This window comes from Calliphora vicina, chromosome 5 (assembly GCF_958450345.1).
Source record: "Calliphora vicina chromosome 5, idCalVici1.1, whole genome shotgun sequence".
Lineage (NCBI taxonomy): Eukaryota > Metazoa > Arthropoda > Insecta > Diptera > Calliphoridae > Calliphora > Calliphora vicina.
Genome location: NC_088784.1, coordinates 92,776,180 through 92,795,672, shown reverse-complemented (window position 1 = coordinate 92,795,672; position 19,493 = coordinate 92,776,180). Strand labels below are relative to the sequence as shown.

At 33.8% G+C, this 19,493-nt stretch overlaps 1 protein-coding gene across 1 annotated transcript; it reads right to left on the bottom strand.

The window, feature by feature from the left end:
• Positions 1–3,050: 3,050 nt before the first annotated feature.
• LOC135961087 (mucin-5AC) lies at positions 3,051–17,730 on the bottom strand. The gene is made up of 6 exons (XM_065512567.1): positions 17,675–17,730; positions 6,196–8,583; positions 4,946–6,078; positions 4,711–4,884; positions 4,396–4,649; positions 3,051–4,329 (listed from the first exon to the last, which is right to left on the bottom strand). Exons 2-6 carry the CDS (start codon positions 8,573–8,575, stop codon positions 3,387–3,389), a joined length of 4,884 nt encoding a protein of 1,627 aa, XP_065368639.1. The 5' UTR covers positions 8,576–8,583; positions 17,675–17,730; the 3' UTR covers positions 3,051–3,386.
• Between the last annotated feature and the right edge of the window lie 1,763 nt (positions 17,731–19,493).

Sequence of the window (19,493 nt, the reverse complement as noted above, 5' to 3'; positions counted from 1 at the left end):
AAAGATCACTTTGCACCATAAATAATTTTTTCCTATTTTTTGACGCGAAAACAAAGATTTTTTGTTAAAAATTTTGCTGCAATAGCAAAGAATAGAAAATCATTATCAGTAGTATCCGGTGCCATCTCGTTACCCAATCTTGATGAGCAAGGCCGACTTGATGCAATATGTAAAAAAACGGTAAAATTTGTGAAAGATGGTAAGATTTGTGGAGCTTCTGAAGAATAAATATAAACTTTTTATATAAAAGTATTTAGTATTGGTAAAAACCTTGAAGATTAATATTTTAGTAAAATGAAACAATTTTATAATTTTTTCGGACATCATTACTTTAAAAACCAAAAAAATTATTATATGGTGATTTTCCATCAACCAAAGTATAAAATTTGAATTGATGTAAAATTTTAATGGTTAAAGATATCATAACAAAAATTGGAACTAATATACATAGATCTAAATGTCGTTAAGTCAATGATTTTACAATTGTTGCCATTTTTTTCAAATACCGAAATTCCTAAAACGAAGAAACTGTGTTCCAAAATGAGTTTTTTAGATAAGTGCCTACTATGAAGGACTTTACCATATGATAGTAACACAACTTTATATGCATTTAAACTACATATGGGGCTATACAAATATGGTGCTTTTTCGAGGATCGGTGCTTTTAGTTTTTACAATTTTTTAGTCAAACTTAAAACTTTATTTTTTTAAATTGTCCAAGTTTGGATAGGTCTGGGGGGGATTTCGTCACCTTAAGTGAGCCAAATTACATGCTTACATGCTTTTGCATGGAGTTCTCTTTCCTGATCGTATACAAATTATATATAGACCCGAAGAAATTTTTTTTCTATAAAAGAAAAAATATTGGGACTTTTTGGGAAAAAACTTAAAAAATACGGGCTTTTTTCATGTTCCAAATTTGGTTTCGTCTAACTTTTTATAGGGACTAGCTAGCTGTTGGCAAGTTGTTTCTATTTTATTCAGAAATTTATGGTAAATATATCTAAAAAGCAAACAAAAAGATGGAGCAAAATTTTTTTAAATTAAATAAATAAATAGACCTAAATATCTATTGACCTAAATATCTATTAAAGAAAATCATCTGTATAACAGTTTTTTAAAGAAAATAATATGTATAGAAGTTTTTTGTAAAGAAACTGTTCTGTATAACTGTTATTTCTAAAGAAAATGATATGTATAACAGTTTTTTCTAAAAAAAAATTTCTGTATAACAGTTTTTTTCCAACCAAAATTGTTCTATATAACAGTATTTTTCTAAAGAAAATTATCTGTGTGACAGTGTTTTCAAAAGAAAATGTTCTGTATAACAGTTTTTTTTTAAAGAAAATTATCTGTATAGAAGTTTTTTCTAAAGAAAGCGATCTGTTTTTTCTAAAGAAAATGTTCTGTTTAACAGTTTTTTCTAACCAAATGTTCTGTATAACGTTTTTTTTCAAAAAAAATTTTGTATAACAGTTTTTTTTAAGAAAATTATTTGTATAACTGTAGAAAATGTTCCGTAGAAAAGAAAATTATCTTTATAACAGTTTTTTTCAAAAGAAAATGTTCTGTATAACAGTTTTTTGTCTAGTAAATTTTTGGTACAACAGTTTTTTTCTAAAAAAGAGAACAATGTTTTTTTCTATGGAAAATTGTCTGTATAAGAGTTTGATCTATAGACAATTATGAGTATTAGGGTTTGTTTTATAGAAAATTTTCTGAGAAAATGTTTTTCTATTGAAATTTTTCTGTATAACAATTTTGTTATAGAAAATTATCTGCGTAACATGTTTTTCTTAGAAAAGTTTAAGTATTAAAGCATTTTTATAGAAAATTTAGTTTATAAACAGTTTTTATACCCTACACCAACATAGTGGGAGGGTATTATGCGTTTGTGCAGATGTTTGTAACGCCCTAAAATATTAGTCTAACACCCACCTTAAAGTATACCGATCGACTTAGAATCACTTTCTGAGTCGATTAAACGATGTCCGTCCGTCCGTCTGGTTGGCTGGCTGTCCATGTAAACCTTGTGCGCAGAGTACAGGTCGCAATTTTGAAGATATTTCGATCAAATTTGATACATATTACTTTTTCGGCCCAAGGACCAAGCCTATTGAAACTGGCTGAAATCGGTCCATTATTTCACCTAGCCCCCATACAAATGTCCCCTCGAAATTGGATTTTATCGGTCATAAATGTTTAATTTATCTATGTATCTAGACAAATTTCGCTCCAAATAAGTTTTATATATACAAAATTCATGTCACCAAATTTTGTTACGATCGGTCCATAATTAGTCATAGCTCCCATATAGAGCCGCTTCCGAAAATCACTTTAACGTGCATAAATCGTTTAAAAATGTTGGTATACACACAAAATTCAACATAGTTTACTTTAATATAGACATAAATCACACGACCTAATTTTATGGTGATCGGTCCATAATTGGTCATAGCCCCCATATAAGGCCCACTTCCGAAAATCACTCACGTATATAAATTATTGATATTTTAAAAGAAAAATATTTTTACTCATTTACTTGGTGTAGGGTATTATATGGTCGGGCTTGACCGACCATACTTTCTTACTTGTTTCTATATGTCATTTTAAGTAATACAGAAATTGGAAAATTTATTTTTATTTATGTTTTTATTGATTTTTTTTTTGTTTATATCGTACAATTTATTATTATTTAATGTTTTTTTTTGTTGGTTTAAAGAATTATATTACAAAACTTAAAATTACATAATACTAAACTTAAATAATGAAATGTTCAATATTTTAATAAAAAAAATTTTACTAACTTCATATATGGATCGCTGAAGTAAAATTCAATGATTTGGAAAATATAAGACAGAGACAAATAAATGGTTTCATAGAAATAATGAAATTAACAGAGATGAAATAAAGAAAGAGACACATATAACTTAATTAAATTAAAAGCAAAATGATAATTAATTACAATAAAACAAAACATATGTATGCTCAGCTTTAACTAACTGAATGTGTTTAGAATTAAACCTACATAATTATAATTATTTTTGTAAGAAATAAATGAAGAAAATTCTATAAAAAGCTAAGCAGGTTTTATAATAATAGATACGAGTAGATATGACTTTTTTTCTCTTCGAAAAAGAATGACACACAACGCCACTAGGGAAAGCTGAGAGATAGATAGAGACAGAGAGATAGAATTAAGAAGATATAAATAATTTTGAGTTTATCACAATCTCTATACGAAAAGTTACTCTTCTACGGCTCTCTTAAAAAAGAAACTCTACTACACTCTATGCTTAAGCGCCAGCTGTAGAAGAGTTTTATAATAAGTGACGAAAATGAGGGGGGAAACAATGCGGGAGGGAAATTTAAATGTTTACAATGTTTTAATTTAATTTGTGATTAGATGGTAAATCCTCGGATTTTATACAGCGCCCTCTATAGCATATTTCAGCCTCAGATGTTTCTTCTTCTTGGACCGGTGATGAGGTAGCATAGACTACATGTTTCATTAGCTCTCGATGGAAGGCTTTCTTATCTTCCACGGACATGGGTTCGGTTATGGAAACAAGATCTATCGCTGATGTAGTTGTTTCGACTTTTGGTCTCTTAATGTTGGTGTACTCTTGACGACGTCTACCCACTGCTGCCAAAGCAGCTGTCACTGCTGTATCATCACTTTCTTCTATTGAGAAAAGTTCATGCAATTGTTTTTTAACTTCGGAAAAGAGACTGGGCTGGATTTCCAAATCATCTTCCATGGCCATATCTTCATCCATTCGTCGGGTTGCACTTTCTTCTTGGTTGCTCATTGGAGGCAGTGTTTTTTCAGTAACAATTTTGGATTCTTCCATGTTCATGGGCAAAGTTGTGGCTAAAGTTTCACGGGGGCTGGCAGTAGACATGCTATATTCTTCCATAGAACTCATAGGCATGGCGGTGGTGGTGATGGCATTGTACATGGAATTTATTTCCGCCGCTGTAGTCATGGGTGTAGTAGTTCTCCAATCTTTGCCAACATCCATGGGATCATTGGGTTTGTTAGTCTTGTGCAAAGAGTTGTACAGTTGGGAGCCTAGATTTTGCGATTCAGCTGTTTCAAAACTTTCACCATTACCATTGCTGGAGCTTGAGCTAGAGCTGGATGAACTGACAGATGAGGAGACGCGAGTTTTCTTCCATTTGCCTCGGCGCAATATACGATTGGCAATTGTAGTTTTTTGTGCTTCAAAACCAGTACCATCTGTCGAGGCTTCTGGATTCATGGTTGTTTCCTCAGGAGCTTTTCCCATGACTTCTTCTAGAAGTTCAGCAAAGGATTTTTCTGGTCTGCTTAAAAATCAGAAAACAAATATTTTAATTTGCAAAATTGGAGATATATCATATTTAACTTACTTCAAATTGGGTTGCTTCATGCTATTAGATGATGGACCATAATTGGCCGATACCTTAATTTCATAATTCTCCTTGTTGTCGGATTCAGGTCCAGCTGTCACGATCTCGGGTTCATTTTCAAATTTATGCTGATTTCTGTTTTCCTTGGGATTGATGGGTTTAAAGTTATTTGTAGGTCCTGCTTTAGCCGAAGGAGACCACTGGGACTCTTGTCCTTCCAATTGGAACTTTTGCTTATAACGACGTCTGGGGGTCTATATTTGGGGTTGAGGAAATAAGTATTTGATATTTGCCTTAAGTTTCATAGATACTTACCTCATTATCGTATAAATCTTGATTGAAACGATTCAATTTGCGATAGTTTTGTTTGGGCTGTTCAGTAGGTTCATTTTCCTCTTCGGGGGCTGGTGTGGAAGAGGCTGTAAGCAAAGGACGACGTGTACGGGCACGTACCTTGATAACCTTGCGGGGAGTCAGACGATTGCGAGTCTTGAAGTACCGAAAATATTTAGAGTGAGTATTTGTTTAGCTTTAAATATTTTTAACTTACCGCTGGTTTATCATCCTCAGCTGGTGTTGTAGTGGTTGGCGTCTCAGTCGTTGTGGTCCTCAGTCTTGGATAATTTCTTCTAATGAAAGGAGAACGTCTGGTTGTTATCTCTGGCGGAGCTTCTGTTGTTGTTGTTGTGGTTGTAGTAGTGGTGGTTGTGGTTGGAGGAGCTGAACTAGGGACTGTACTATAGACGGGATTGATTTCATTTCTTAACACAGCTTCAGTGGGTAAGACATCTTCTTGATTGGGGAAATAGCCGGGGCCATAGTTATTTTTGTATTCATTGTATTGCTGAGCAATTTGCATGGGTTCCAATAGTCCGGCCGGGAAGTTTTGATCATTATCTATGCTATTACTGGGAGTTACAGTGTATACCTGCTGAGTTTCCGCGGTAGGAGCTTCAGTAGTTCCCACATCATATGTGGTGGGTATGGCCGTGGGACTACTGCTGGGTCTGCGTGAACTGGTTGGCTTGAAAACCGGATAATTTTGTTTCAATACATCACGTTGGTAGTCCAAGTCTTCGCTCTCCTTCACCACTTTACCCGAGCCATTGTACTTTCTTTTGGGTTTAATTCTCAAGGTTTGTCTCTCTTCGGGAGTAGGCTGATAACGTATGCGATTGGGATTGCGTATTAATGGATTACGAACTGAAGAAGGACGTCTTGTTGTAGTGGTGGTGGTTTCATCATAATCCACATTTACTGAACTTGGAGTAGAGGCAGTATTGCGTGATCCAAATGGACGTCTGACACGATTAATTGGCCTTCTGGTGAAAGTTTCGGATTCCGAATAGGACACGGATGATGTTACTCTGGTGGAGGAAGGTTTGCGTACACGATTAATGGGTCTTCTTGTTGGTCTGGTGGATGATTCCGGCTCTTGATAAGTTTGTGGTGTTACAGTTGTTTGTTCTTGTGTGGAAGTAGTTTGTTCTTGGATATTTGGCTGTTGTTCTTTCATCTCCTTGAGGTTATTAACTAGACCAGGGAAATTGGGTGTCAATTGAGGTAATTCCGAGGGCAATTGATAAGGATTGGGTTCATATTCTACCGGGCTATCGGTAATTTCATTTTGAATGTAAGAAGGACGATGATTGACAGGCAATTGGTTATTAGTGGTTTGTTGTTCTGGCTTTTGAGTTTGATATTGTTCTGGCTGTTGAGTTTGATGTTGCTGTGGTTGATATTGCTGTGGTTGATGCTGCTGTGTTTGATGTTGCTGTGGTTGTGGTTGCTGCTGCTGACGGGGAGGCACCGTGTTATAGTCATCATCTTGTGCTGGTGAACCTGTAGGACTAAAGAATGTTATTCTTGGTTTTTTGGTTGTGGTTTTGGAAATTTCATATTCCACGTCAACGGGTGTATAATGCACTTCCTCGTAGGGCGAGCTAGTTTGGGCTACCACCTGGGGACGATGACGATTAGCCTCTTGTTTTCTATAGTATTGCTTCATACGGTATTCCTCCTCAGCTGTTGTTGTAGCCACGGGTGGTCTGGTAGTTAATCTAGGTCTTTCTTCCTGTTGTGCCGGCACATGTTGTTGTTGAGAAATTTGGTTTATTTCTGGATAGAGAGGACCATTAGCACTAGGATATTCAGCTTGTTGATGTGTATTGTAGGCAAAATAGTGCTGAGGTGCAGCCGTGGTCGAGGTAGTACTAGATGTTGTTGAGGTTGTGGAAGTAGTTGATGTTGAGGAAGTAGATGATGGTTTGGTTTGTAGTTTATAGAAGTCATCGGTTGATATTTGATTTGGTATGGGATTGAATTGAGCATATGGATTGCTTAGCTGGTGTGTGAATGCAGGCTGTTCAGTTTTCACCGATTGAGGTCTCTTCTTTTTGGGACGTTCCTTTTGCACAACTTGAGGTGAAGGCACTTCTTGTATGGGATCTTGATCATAGTAATAACTAAATTTATTACCTCTGTTGCCATTGCTGTTTTGATGATGAGATTTAACTCTTTGTGTGGAAGTGCGAGGTCTGTGGGTGGTCGTAGTTGTTTGCTCTATCACTTGTTGTGGTTGGGGTTGATAGTATTGTGGAGGAGCTTGTTGCAAACCCGATTTCGATAGATTAACCACAATGGAACCCACATGAGGCTCTGGTAATAGAATTTTATTGAAACCTCCAGGAGTGCGATAACTTAAAGGAGCCACAAAGAACGAGACATCATTAATATCCTGAGCACCTTGCAATTGCGAGAGATAGGGCAAATCAAATTTAGTGTAACCATTTGGTATGGGCATACCAGAAGGACCAACAAAGATTTTCGGAGGATTTTGTGTGGGAGCATCTATGACAGCAATGCTTTTGGAGCTGCCCAAAGTATCAACAATATCAGATTCTGTGGGTCTACCAGAAGATCTTAACAAAAACATGGCCAATGGAGGTTGATGAGCTTTTGGTTTTGGTTTGGGTGTGGTATTGTACTGAGGACTGACAAAGTTCTGGAAGATATTAGCAGGTTTTAGGGAAGTAGTTTGAGGTCTGCTAGTGGTGCTGGTAGTGCTAGTGGAGTAGTATTTAAGTTGTGGTTGCTGTCCTAGGGAGTCAGGTGTATAAAATTGGTTTATTTGGTAGGGATTTACGGTGGGTAAATTATTGCTGTATTTAGGAGCTGTCTCGAAGGGATTTTGTAGTTGGGCCTGAGGTTGTGCTTGCTGTTGTGGTTGTGGTTGGGCCTGTGGTTGTTGTTGCTGCTGTACTGAAGGCTGAGCCTGTGGTGCTTGACTGAAGATGTCATTGTAGGGTACATACAAATATTGCTGATCTTGTTGTGGAGAAGCCGCTGAGGGAGCGGGACCTGAAGGTAAAGTGTTGAAAGGAGATCTCAAGGAGAAGTGGGAGTTGCCCTGTGTATCAACTTGTGGAAATACTTGTGGTGATACAGCCTGTAGCGGGGAAGCAGGAGTAGGTTTGTTGTCTTTAAAGAAGTTTTTCAGGGAAATAGGTTCATTTGAAATAAAATTTGAATGTAATAAGGGTTTCTGCTGTAATTGTTGAGTTTGAGGTTTGGGTGGTACAGGATGGAATTCTGGTGGAAACACAGGTTGTTGATTGAACAAGGGTGAGTTGAACAAAGTAGCTTGGGCGCCATTTCCAAAAGCATGCGAAATTTGATAGCCAGTATTAACTCCCGAACCGCCATTCAATTGCGCTGAGTTTAGACGTGTGTTTTGTTGATTCAAAGGCATTTCAAATTTGAAAAATGACTGCGATGTAGGATCCTGACCTTGGAAGGCATTGGTTTTAAGGCCTGATCCAGGTTGTTTTAACGATTGAGCCTGGGGTACATTGCCGAAACTTTGGAATTGATAGGGGAAATCAAAAGGTGAAGGCTTCTGCGATACCGGTGAACCAAAACCTTTGGACAAATCACTGAAGTGGCCGTTTGAAGGAAATGCCTGGGAGTAAGTCAAAACACGACCATTGCCGGAACGATCTTTTGTTTGTGTCGAACTATCAGCGGGCTGGGCCAAAGGTATCCAATCAAAACTGTCCGATACTCCTGGATCGGTTGCCTCCAATTGACGTGACCATTTCTCTAAAGCTAAAGCATTGTGAGATGAAGCCAAAAGCCATATACAAGTACAGGCACATAAATACTGCAGGTGTCTCGTCATTGTTTAGCCTGCAAAGAGTTTAAGAAATTTAAGAAACCGGATTGATTATATAACTCAAATAAATTATAATGTTATAGATTTAATAAATGAAAATGCCATATGTAAAGTTACAGTCACGTTTTTTCTTTACAACGTGACTGTTTGTAATAATGTTTTTATTTTTATGTTATTTTTTAAGGGGTTTAATTAAATATTGTTTCAGTTTTATAACTCAAATTCAAGACAAGTGCCTGAAAACATTGAAGTGTGTTTGAAATTTTGTAATCATTGCATTTTTCAACTTAAAACTTTAAAATTTCATTTTGGTAAAGGTAAAAGTAACTGCAGTCATAATGATATAAGCTTTCACGATATTGACATAGTTCAGGGCTAAATATTTGAGGATTATTAATTTGTTTTTCTTTGTTTTAAATCAGGTGTTTTTAAAGAAATTCATTAAAACAAATTAAAGATATCCATATGTAAGTTTTGATTGTAAGTTTGTTTATTTGATAAACCATTTTTTTTAAAACTCGGAACGTTTTGTTCCTTCCCTATTTATTATAATAACTTTTGGAATATATCTAATTTTGCCTCATTTTGTTGACTTTGACTTTTTCTCACACAATATTCATTTTTAATGTTTCAAATTAAACTTCATATCCGCATTCATATCTGTCAGAGTTGATATCATCATACCTCCTTTAATAACATTAAATTTAAAGCACTTTTGAATTAAAATTTTCAAAAATAATTTAACTGCCAAACAAACTTAAACATAAATTACTTTCACTATTAAAACTTGTTAAAAGTCAACATAAAAAATAATAAAAAAACAATAAATTAATTATGGCCATAATAAATGATGATGATGATGGTCATCATATACAGATGTCTGATTTTAAGATAATTATATTGTAATTTTTTTCTTTTATCTTTAAAGTTAAGGGCACCATTACAGTGATGAAAATCAAATTCAAGAGCAGCTAAACAATAATAAAACCATTGTTTTGCTTATAAGAAATTTTAATAATCTTTTTCAAATCCTATTGTGTTTTTTTATTGTCCAACAAATGATTGTAATTGGGGATTAAAGCCCTTATAAATGTGTCAGTACTTATGTGGTTTGAGTATGTTAAGGTAGGTAGAGGTGCCTTTTCTTTTGAATTTCAAGTGCATAAAGAGTAAAAGTGAAATAATTTGTAATGAAAACTACTTGAGTTGAACTAAAAAAATAATATTGTTATAGGCAGCTAGCTACACTAAAAATAAAGAGATTTAAGTTTTTCGTTATGTTTATGCTTAAAATGGGCAAAGCTTTTAATTCTGACTTAATAAAATTTAAAAATTCCTAAGAAACTTATTTTCGAATTTCCGATTTCAATAAAAACTACCATTAATATGAAGTATTCATCAAATCATTAACTTTTTAGGACCTTTTTCTGGTCCTAAGGCTTGAATATTGAAAAAACAAACTACTTCAAAATTTGTACCAATATCTGCTTATAACTTGTAAATCATTTTTATTTCAGTTAAAAGAAAAAAATATTGCCTTTGACTTTGTATAAATATTAATAATTTTTTCTTAATTCCTTTACTGGAGGGTAACAGTTCAAATCCATATACAGTGACTTTGTGTATTTTGATAATGGCAACTAGTTACCACTTACATTATTTGGTAATGAGTGGTCGTTTTCCAGCACATTATTTTATTTAGTAGTGTGGGTACTTATTTTTATACAGGTTGGTAATGAAGTGTTGCATTTACCACAGCTGTCTAGTGTGTTTGTCAGAAAAACGAGACGTTAGTTCGTTCATATTATATTTAATTTATATTTATATGTGTTAAATTATGATAAAAAAACTTTATGTAATAAAGACTCACTTAATAAATCAGCAGCTTAAAAAGTTATTAAAACAATATCATGAGACAGGTACATGTAAAAACTTAACATTTAAAAGGAAGTCCTCGCGAAACTACTCCAAGACAAGATTGTTTAAGAACAAAGGAGTTATGAAATTCTCCGGGAGGCTACCAATAATGTAGAATTAGATATTAGTTCTCGAACTGTTAGACGCAGGCCAAAGGAGATTGGATTGGTTATTATCACCCAGCGAAAAAATATAAAATATCTAAAAATCTATGGCAAATTGTATGCAAGCAGCATACAATTTGCCATAGACCACTTAAACTGAACGAGACAGAAATGTAATATTGCTCTATTTTTTGATGAATTCAAATACAACATTTTTAAGACGGCCGAAGGTCAAGTTTATTATTTATATTATGGTATGAAGCTGGTTTTCAGGGAAAAGTACGGGTCCAAGTCATACCAAAAAACATACTATGATATATTTGAAAAGATGCCGATTAGGAAAATATGCCCCATAGTTTGGAGATATGTAACCAACTGAGTTCGTATAATCCGATGAGGTATGTGTTTTGAATTGGCCTGCCCAAACGCCAGACCTCAATACCATAGAAAAGCTAAGGGGGAATTGTAGAGTGCAGAATACGGACTCAAAATTATACCACAAAGAATACTGAGTCTCTAAAACGGTCAGAAAATGTTTGTAAAAATTAAACCTAAGTTTCCATTCTTTTGTTAATACCATAATAATGAATAATTTGGAGTTTGTTTTCCATTATCAGATTTTTTTTCTTCTTGGACCAGCTCTCAAGGTTTGACCCTATTCATGCAAAGCACTGTGTTGGAACTAGGAAAATAGGTTATGTGATGGTGGAAAGCGGGAGTAGTGTTTGTGGGCATTCGATTTTAACTTTCCTACATTGAAAATGACAGGAAATACTACAGCGGGAAGTTTGTTCCACATACGTGCAGTTCGGCTAATGAACGAAGTTTCCCTGTAGTGTGTTATGCGGTCCACTGGCCAATTGAAACAAATTCCTTAATTTAATCAGAACACATTTCATTGTAGTACCGATAGAACAGTGAAACGCAGTCCACATTGCCATGGTGCTCCAGCGAATCAATAGAATTGGATAACCTACTGTCACCAATAATCACTTTCGCACTCTCCAGTACGCGGTCGAGCAGCTCCGAAATAGACTTTGAAGCACTGACCCATACATAGGAGTTATATTGCATTTTCGGTCGGTTATAGGTGGTGTAAATAGTAAGGAAATCAGTTGGAGTGAAGCAATTTCTACACCGTTTCAAAAAACCGAGACACCTGAATGCTTCTTTTGACACTTGAAAACTGTGTTTAAACTAGCGGACATCACATTGTTTTTTCATGCCCAGAACATCAAGAGTGTCTGATTCTACAATATTTACACCATTTATAAATACAGTTGAAGCAACATAGTCTATCGTTCGTTTTTGTATCAGCATGCAACACTGAATCTTGCGAGCGTTGCGTATTCACACGACCCCATTCAGAGATTATCACAAGGTCCCGAGTCATTCATGTTTTGCCTCATTGCCCTAATCTCCGACAGGAGACGAAGGTCTATAACTTAATGAACATGAATGGCAAAAGTTGCTGTCATCTGCAAAAGAATAGATAGGGTTGGAAGTTTGACGTAGAAGGTAGTTTAGAAAATTAAGGAATGGAGTAGCAGAAAGAATGAAGCGATCGAATGAGATCCCATCTATAACAACTCGTATTTGGCATAGTCATACTCTTTCGAGTTCGGGCAGTGGTTGATCACTTTCCGGAAAGTGAGAATTACTTGCGAATAATTCAGCAAAAAGGTTAGCGTATTTTTTGAATGCGGTTTTGGTTCATTGTGAAGGGAACATATCTGTCATTTATTAATTGTGTTCTATCGGTTTCAACGTGCTACAGATGGTTTTTTCGGTTCAGAAGTGGTGATTTTAACACACAAGATAAGGATCGCCAATGTCAGCCAAAAATTTTTGAAGACCAAAATTGGGGGCTCCACTCCATGAAGATTATTGTAAAACAGAACAAGTGTTTGCAAAATCCTTGGGAGCTACTCAGTCATCAGTTTGAAAACGTTTGCAAGCAGCTGGATTCTTCCAAAATCAGGGAAATAAGGTAACATACGAATTGAAACTGAGATACCTTGAAAATCGATTTTGTGTGTCTGAAATTCTGCATGAACGCTCTAAAAGATAATTTTTACACCGAATCATTACTTCCGATGAAAATTGGATCCATTACGATAACCCGAAGCGTAAGAGATCATATGTGTAGCCCGTCCAACCAGCCGAATCGACACCAAAGCCAAATATCCTAGGTAATCCTCTGTATTTGGTGGGAGCAAAGGGTCCTATCTATTATGGGCTGCTGAAATCTAACCAGAATATCACAGAAAAACCTCTACCGAACGCAATTCATTCATTTCATGTGAGCATTGGCCGAAAACGCTCAGAATATGCGGCCAGACATTAAACCGTAACCTTCCATCATGACAATGCTCCTGTAAAAAAGTATTTAGAATGAAGTGGTTGGGAAGTTTTGCCTCTCCCGCTTTATAATCCAGACCATGCCCCTTCCGTCTTCTATTTGTTATGAACGATGTTGAACACTCTCTGTGGGGTACGCTTCACTTTGGAACAAAGTATCCAAAATTGGCTTGATTCGTTCTTGGTCTCAAAACAAGAGTATTTATTAGGGTTCGGAATCCATATGTTGCCAGAAAGATGAGAAAAGGTCATAGCTACCAATAGTCAATACCTTGAGTTAATTTATATTTTTCAAATGTTTCAAAATAAAAGCTAAAAATTTTAAAAAATCTTGCATTTTTAATTCATTCACCCATAATGTTTTCTTATTTTTGAGGAAAATCTTGCCAAAGTGAAAAAATGTTTTTGGCTTTTTATTTTAAATTGACTTTTATATGTTCATAATTTTTAAACTGAACGTCTGTCCTCTTTGCACGATTGTAAAAGAGAGTTATTATGGATTTCTTAAGTAGTAAGTGAATCTACTGGGCCTGGCGAGGTCCTTACTCGTTTGTTCGCCTTTTAAGCTTTTAATTGATAATTTCAGTGGATAATTTGTCTTGGCATCGCATATCCACCATACCTTTATACCCTATCTCGCCGGCTTAGATGGGATGTACTGGGTAAAACACGTGCGTCCTCGGTATGGAACAATTGCTCATCAATAGTGAGATTCGCTGAAAGCACATAAGCACGCTGTAAATTAGCATTTAGCATTATCCAGAGATCGTCGATAGCTGCAGATTTGCTCAATGCAGCACGATCTGGTCGCGTGTTTCCATTGTCGAATCGAATATACCGTAAGAGGAGCTTGAAGCGGTTGAGAAACATCTTGGCCTTGTAGATGTCATGATGATGACATACCTGTAAACAATAGCAATCCGAAATACGTTTACATTTCATTCTCATTTGTTGCTGTCCAACTCTTGTGGTCGAATCCGGATAAGTTATATTCCAATCCCGTGTTTCTCGAACAATTACACTCATCATTTCCGGAGTAATGAATTTCTTGAATATGTTTATTGGACTGGCAGTGCATTACTGAGGAAGGCCCACTTTTTCCAACAACTGGTACATTGTGTGCATGTGGACGGTATTTTACCGATGGATTTTTCTCCCACATCTTTGGATGCGTAAAATTCGCCAGCTGGCAAATTGGAAGTTACTTCACACACTTCTTCTTCAACAACTGCTTTCTCTTCTTTACAGTCGCTGTACATTTCATCATTGTTATTAATGTTTAAATGTTCTTCAGCGTCCGAAGTTGCTTCATCAGATGGGATATAATCTACATCATCACCATCTTCACATTCAAAAGGAACGTCTTCTTCATCCTCGATGTTCTCACTTGCAAGAAATGCGGCCAGTCGGCTCTCAGTGAGCTGTTGTTGGTATGTTGTAAGTCTGGAAAATCGCTGCCTCCGATTTAGAACCATGTCGAGGTCTTCCATATGGGCTTCATGAGGCCCAGTAGGTACACTAACCACATTTTTACATAAACAGACAAGGTTGTTCTACGAAATCAATAGTAACAATATTTTACTGAATTCATTATGTTCAGAAGGCATTAGCGGTAGTTGACATAAAATATTTCTTCATCCAGAGCAAAGGTAAAAACTTGGCGACTACTCAAAATCAAAATGGGCCTCGAAAAGCCCAGTTGAACATCCTAGGGTTAAAGAATTTTAAAAGGATAGTTTTTTTAGATATTGGTTGTTAATAATATGTTTAAAACGTTATTTAATTTATCGAATTTCGATGAGTTCGGGTGGGATTATTATGATACATGATATAAAACAGAAGCAAGGCTCTGGTAGGGTTGGTTACCGATTGGATTATATTGTCATAAGGTGCAGAATACGGGGGATAATTTAGGAAAATAAGTATTTGTTAAGGAAAATTCCTGAAAATTCTTCATGATATTTCCAATGATAAAAGCCAGATAGCATTCAACTAATATTTAAAACACCTTTTTATGTTTTCCAAATTGTTTGAGGGTGATTTTTCAAACACTTAATTGTCTCTTTTTACCATTTCATAATTTTATTTTTCTTTATCTAAATTAAATTTTCATCTTGCTTATGCAGAAACGCCTTAAGGCAGTCATTGAAGATTTTCGAATTTCAACGTTCATTTAGTTTTTTTTACTCTACAGACATTAAACGAATATGAAGTATATACGAAAAAATGTACATTGTATTGTACATATGTATGTACGTATAATAAATCACTTTTGCTTTCATTTCCATATTATTGCATTCGCGGGCCTTATGGCAGATTCCCGAGGAGAGCGACAGAGAGACAATAGCATTCAGTGCACAATATTTTTTTTAGGAAAAATTTTTTTTCTAAATCAAGTTTACGTAAATTTTATTCGTACATGTAAAATATGTACGTAAAGTTACTACGTAAAGTCATGTGCCTGACATCCGTTTGTAGTTTTAAGTCATGTAATTTTAGTGGATACTTTTTGTTTCTTTCTTTTTCCATTTCTTCTTAATGGTCATTTATGGTGTTTTTTTTGTAATATTTTTTTATTTAACTCTTTTTTCGTATATTTGTTGACCATACAGTTGGTTTTTTTATGCTGTTCATTTTGTTAGTTTTTTTTTCGGTTTCTTACACCCCAAATATTGAAAATGAAAGTGATCATAAGTGTAGTAACCGGTGATCAAGATTGTTTTGAATGCACTTTTAAAGTGCATTTTTTTTTTGCTCAGACAAGATTGTTACTTTTCTGCTTTGTTTTCAGCCATATAAAGCTGTAATTTGTAGCTACTTGAAGGCATTTTTGTATGAATATTTATACAAGTATGTAGATGTTGCGTTTATGTATGCTAGAAAACAATGCTGACTTGGCTGTACAATGACCAATGTAAAATTTAATAGTTTTTTTTATTATAATCAAGTGCAGTTAATGATTCAGCTGAAAACTATTTAAATTGTACAGTGTTTTTTTTTTCGTATAGCAATAGAAAATGGGCATGAGTTAAATTCATTTGGACTAGTATTTCTAAGAGTTGTATTTGCAAATAATAACAAAATTGTTTACCAAGAATTAAAAGCAAACATATCTTAACAGGTCAAATTGGTTGAGGTACTCATACATGAGGTATTTATTTACAACGACCCAAAGTGGATCACTTAATAACTTATATGCCATTTTGAAGAGTATATATTTTGAAGAGTAATATTTGTCGACTTTTCATTTCCTACAACTTCTAAGCGTTTGTATTATTCTGTATGTTGTTTATGTCTATCAACTGAAATCTATAAAGAATCTCATTCATCGTACCAAAAATAATAAAGAAAACTTAAATTTTCATATAAATTTTTAAAATTTCAGGAAATATTTCACTAAATAACAAAGTTTATAAGTTAAACATAAAAAATATGGACTAAAACCTATAATGATTTTCATTCGTTTTACCTAAAATAATAAAAAGTAAAATTTTCATATAAATTTGTAAAATTTAAGGAAATATTTCACAAAATAATAAAATTTATTATTAAATTTGTAAAATTTAAGGAAATATTTAAAAAAAATAAAATTTATTATTTAGAAATATTGTGAAATTTTAATAGAAAATCTATTTAGATGTCCATATTAGTTCATATTGTATGCAATTTCTTAAAAAAATTATCAAAATCGATTAATTCCATTTTTAGTTTTCTTACCTTTGCAATTTAGGGAAATAGAAATTTTGATTTTATATAATTAAAAAAAAAAATTGAAAAATTTTAAACTAATATTTTCCAAAAAATAGTAATAAGGCGTAAGATTAATAATCGAAAAGAAAAAATTAAAAAAAATGCTTGGAACTCATAATATGGATTTTTAAAGTTTAGGAAAACAAAACTGGCGGGGAAGTTGTATGTAATTATCCCTAAATACTCTAGACATAAAATGCTGAAAGTATAAAAATTCATACAAAATATCAAAAATACTACTAAACGCTGTGTAAATATTGATTTAATATTGATTGATTGTGTAAATATTGATTCGAGAATGATTATAGTGTAAACAATAAACTTTGTTTTGCTTCGAAAATATCGTATTTTGTGCCAAGAAAGCGTCATATATTGTGGGTATTTTCAAAAGATGAGCAGTTCTTTTCCATATGTTGCCAGAAAGATGGGAAAAGGTCATACCTAACAATGGCCAATACTTTGAATAAATTTAAGTTGTACAAATGTTTCAAATTGCCGCATTCTTATGTCATACATCCAATACAATTTTTTTTTTACTAATAAGTAGAGCTTAAAAATTACCAACAAATGTCCGTTTGCGACTCTTAAATCCAATCAATCAAAATAACGTTTAATTGTTAACAACTAACACTTTCAAGGTTAATAGGATTAAATGTAGAAAGAGTGACTTGAAATATTTTTGTAATTAAAACATAATTTTAAACCGATCAAAATAGAAAAAAGTAAGTTTTTTTAATTATAAATTTCAATTAAATTGTATGATATAGGGGATTATGTAGTGAATGATAAAATAATTCAAATCAAAAGAAAATAAGATTATGTAATTCAAATTTGTGTGTAGGCTAGTATTTTCATTAATAATTATTTTTTTTTAATAAATATTGTTGTTACTGTACGATGACATTGAAATTTAAAGTAATTGTGTGTATGCAAAATATGTAAAATAAATAAATACGAAAATAAAGAAACTTACCATAAAATAATGGAAACAATGCAAACAATAAAAATAATTCGCTATTTATAAAATCTGCAAAAGAAAAGAAAAAAAAAATAAATTAAATACTTATTTTAGGCATTTGAGTTAAATAAACATATTATTTGTAACAGACTTTAGTAAAGGGTGTTTTTTAAGCCCAACAGAACTTGCGAAAGGGTTAACTGTAAAACGAGCTAAATAACATACTGGACTTGACATTTTAATTATTAGTATTTTTGGCTTAACGATTTTGTTAATAAACAAAATTACCGCATATGGAGTGAGAGTAAATCCACAGCAGAGCCTACAGATTCCATTACATCCAGAAAAATGCATACAATGCAGAGCCATCATCGGGCACCACCATGATCACTGACTTTTTGTTTGATAATATGGATGAAATTGATCCGGGCAAAATATGGTTTCAAGTTTAGCGATAACTTGATTTCGAGAAAAGTCGTCCGATTAGACCCCTCTGGATTATGTTATGCGGGGATACTGGTTTATGCTGATAAGCCAGCAAAAATTTGTGCCATAGAGGCCGACATTGCTCTAAAAATCATTTTCAAATGTTAGTTCCATGTTATTGATCTTTCGAATAAAACACAAGTAAGAGAGATATGTTAGGATGTGCCAAATCTTATATAGCTTTACCAAATTATACTGTAAAATACTAATTTTAAATATTTTTAGGTAAACAAAATTTGAATTTTTTTTTCAAAAAAATAGTTTTTTAATTTTTTTTTTAAAAAATTTTATCCAATTTTTTTTAAAATTGTTTCCAAATTTTTTAAAGAAATTTTTAACATACAAATTTTTTGGTGAAAAAAATTCGGGTTAAAAAACATTTTTCTCGATTTTGACCCATTGTAGGTCCAACTTACTTATATACATCATTGCAATGGGCTTTGAAATATCTATCATTAGATATCCATATTGTCTATATTAATGACTTAGTAATCCAAATATAGATAAAAATAGGCCAAAAATCGAGACTGTCCGGGTTTTTCCTTATATCTCACCCATTTGGGGGCCGATTCGATTTCGATTTTAAATAGCAACCATGCCGGGAGAATTCCCGATACATTGAAGTCTCAATCATGATTGTAAGTTTTTTGTGGGCTACTGAAGGTACATACTGGCGGACATGGCTATATCGAACCGCTATCTATAACGATCCAGAATGTATTTACTTTGTGGTATCGCATATAAAAAATGTAGAAATTACAAACGGAATGACAAACTTATATATACCCTTGCCACTCATGGTGAAGGGTATAATAAGGCCGAAGCTCGCGTTGCAGGTAATAGAGTTCCCTACCGCACCATGATCAGTGATCTTTTGTTTGAAAATATGGTTAACATTGATCCGGGCGAGGGATGTTGTTTCAACACGATGGCGCTACATGCAACCGTCAACAGCTAAAATCGATTCATTTAAACAAAAGTTGTTGATTTCGAGAAATGGGTCTGTCAATTGGGCTCCAAGGTCTTGCGATTTGAAACCCCTGAATTATTTGCTGTGGGATCATGTGAAGTCACTGGTTTATGCTGATATAGCAGCAAAAATTGACGAATTGGAGGCCAATATTGTTCATGTTGTTCGTAGCATACGTCCATCAATACTCGAAAGAGTGGACCAAAATTTAACAGACTGTGCGTTTCGTCAATTACAGCCATGGTGTCTGTTATTATTGATATATCGAATAAAAGAAATTTGTTTATTTAAATTTACTTTTTCGAATTATATCGGGCTTAAAAAAACACCCTTTATAAACAAAATATTGTATTAAAAATTCATATTTTATAACTAATT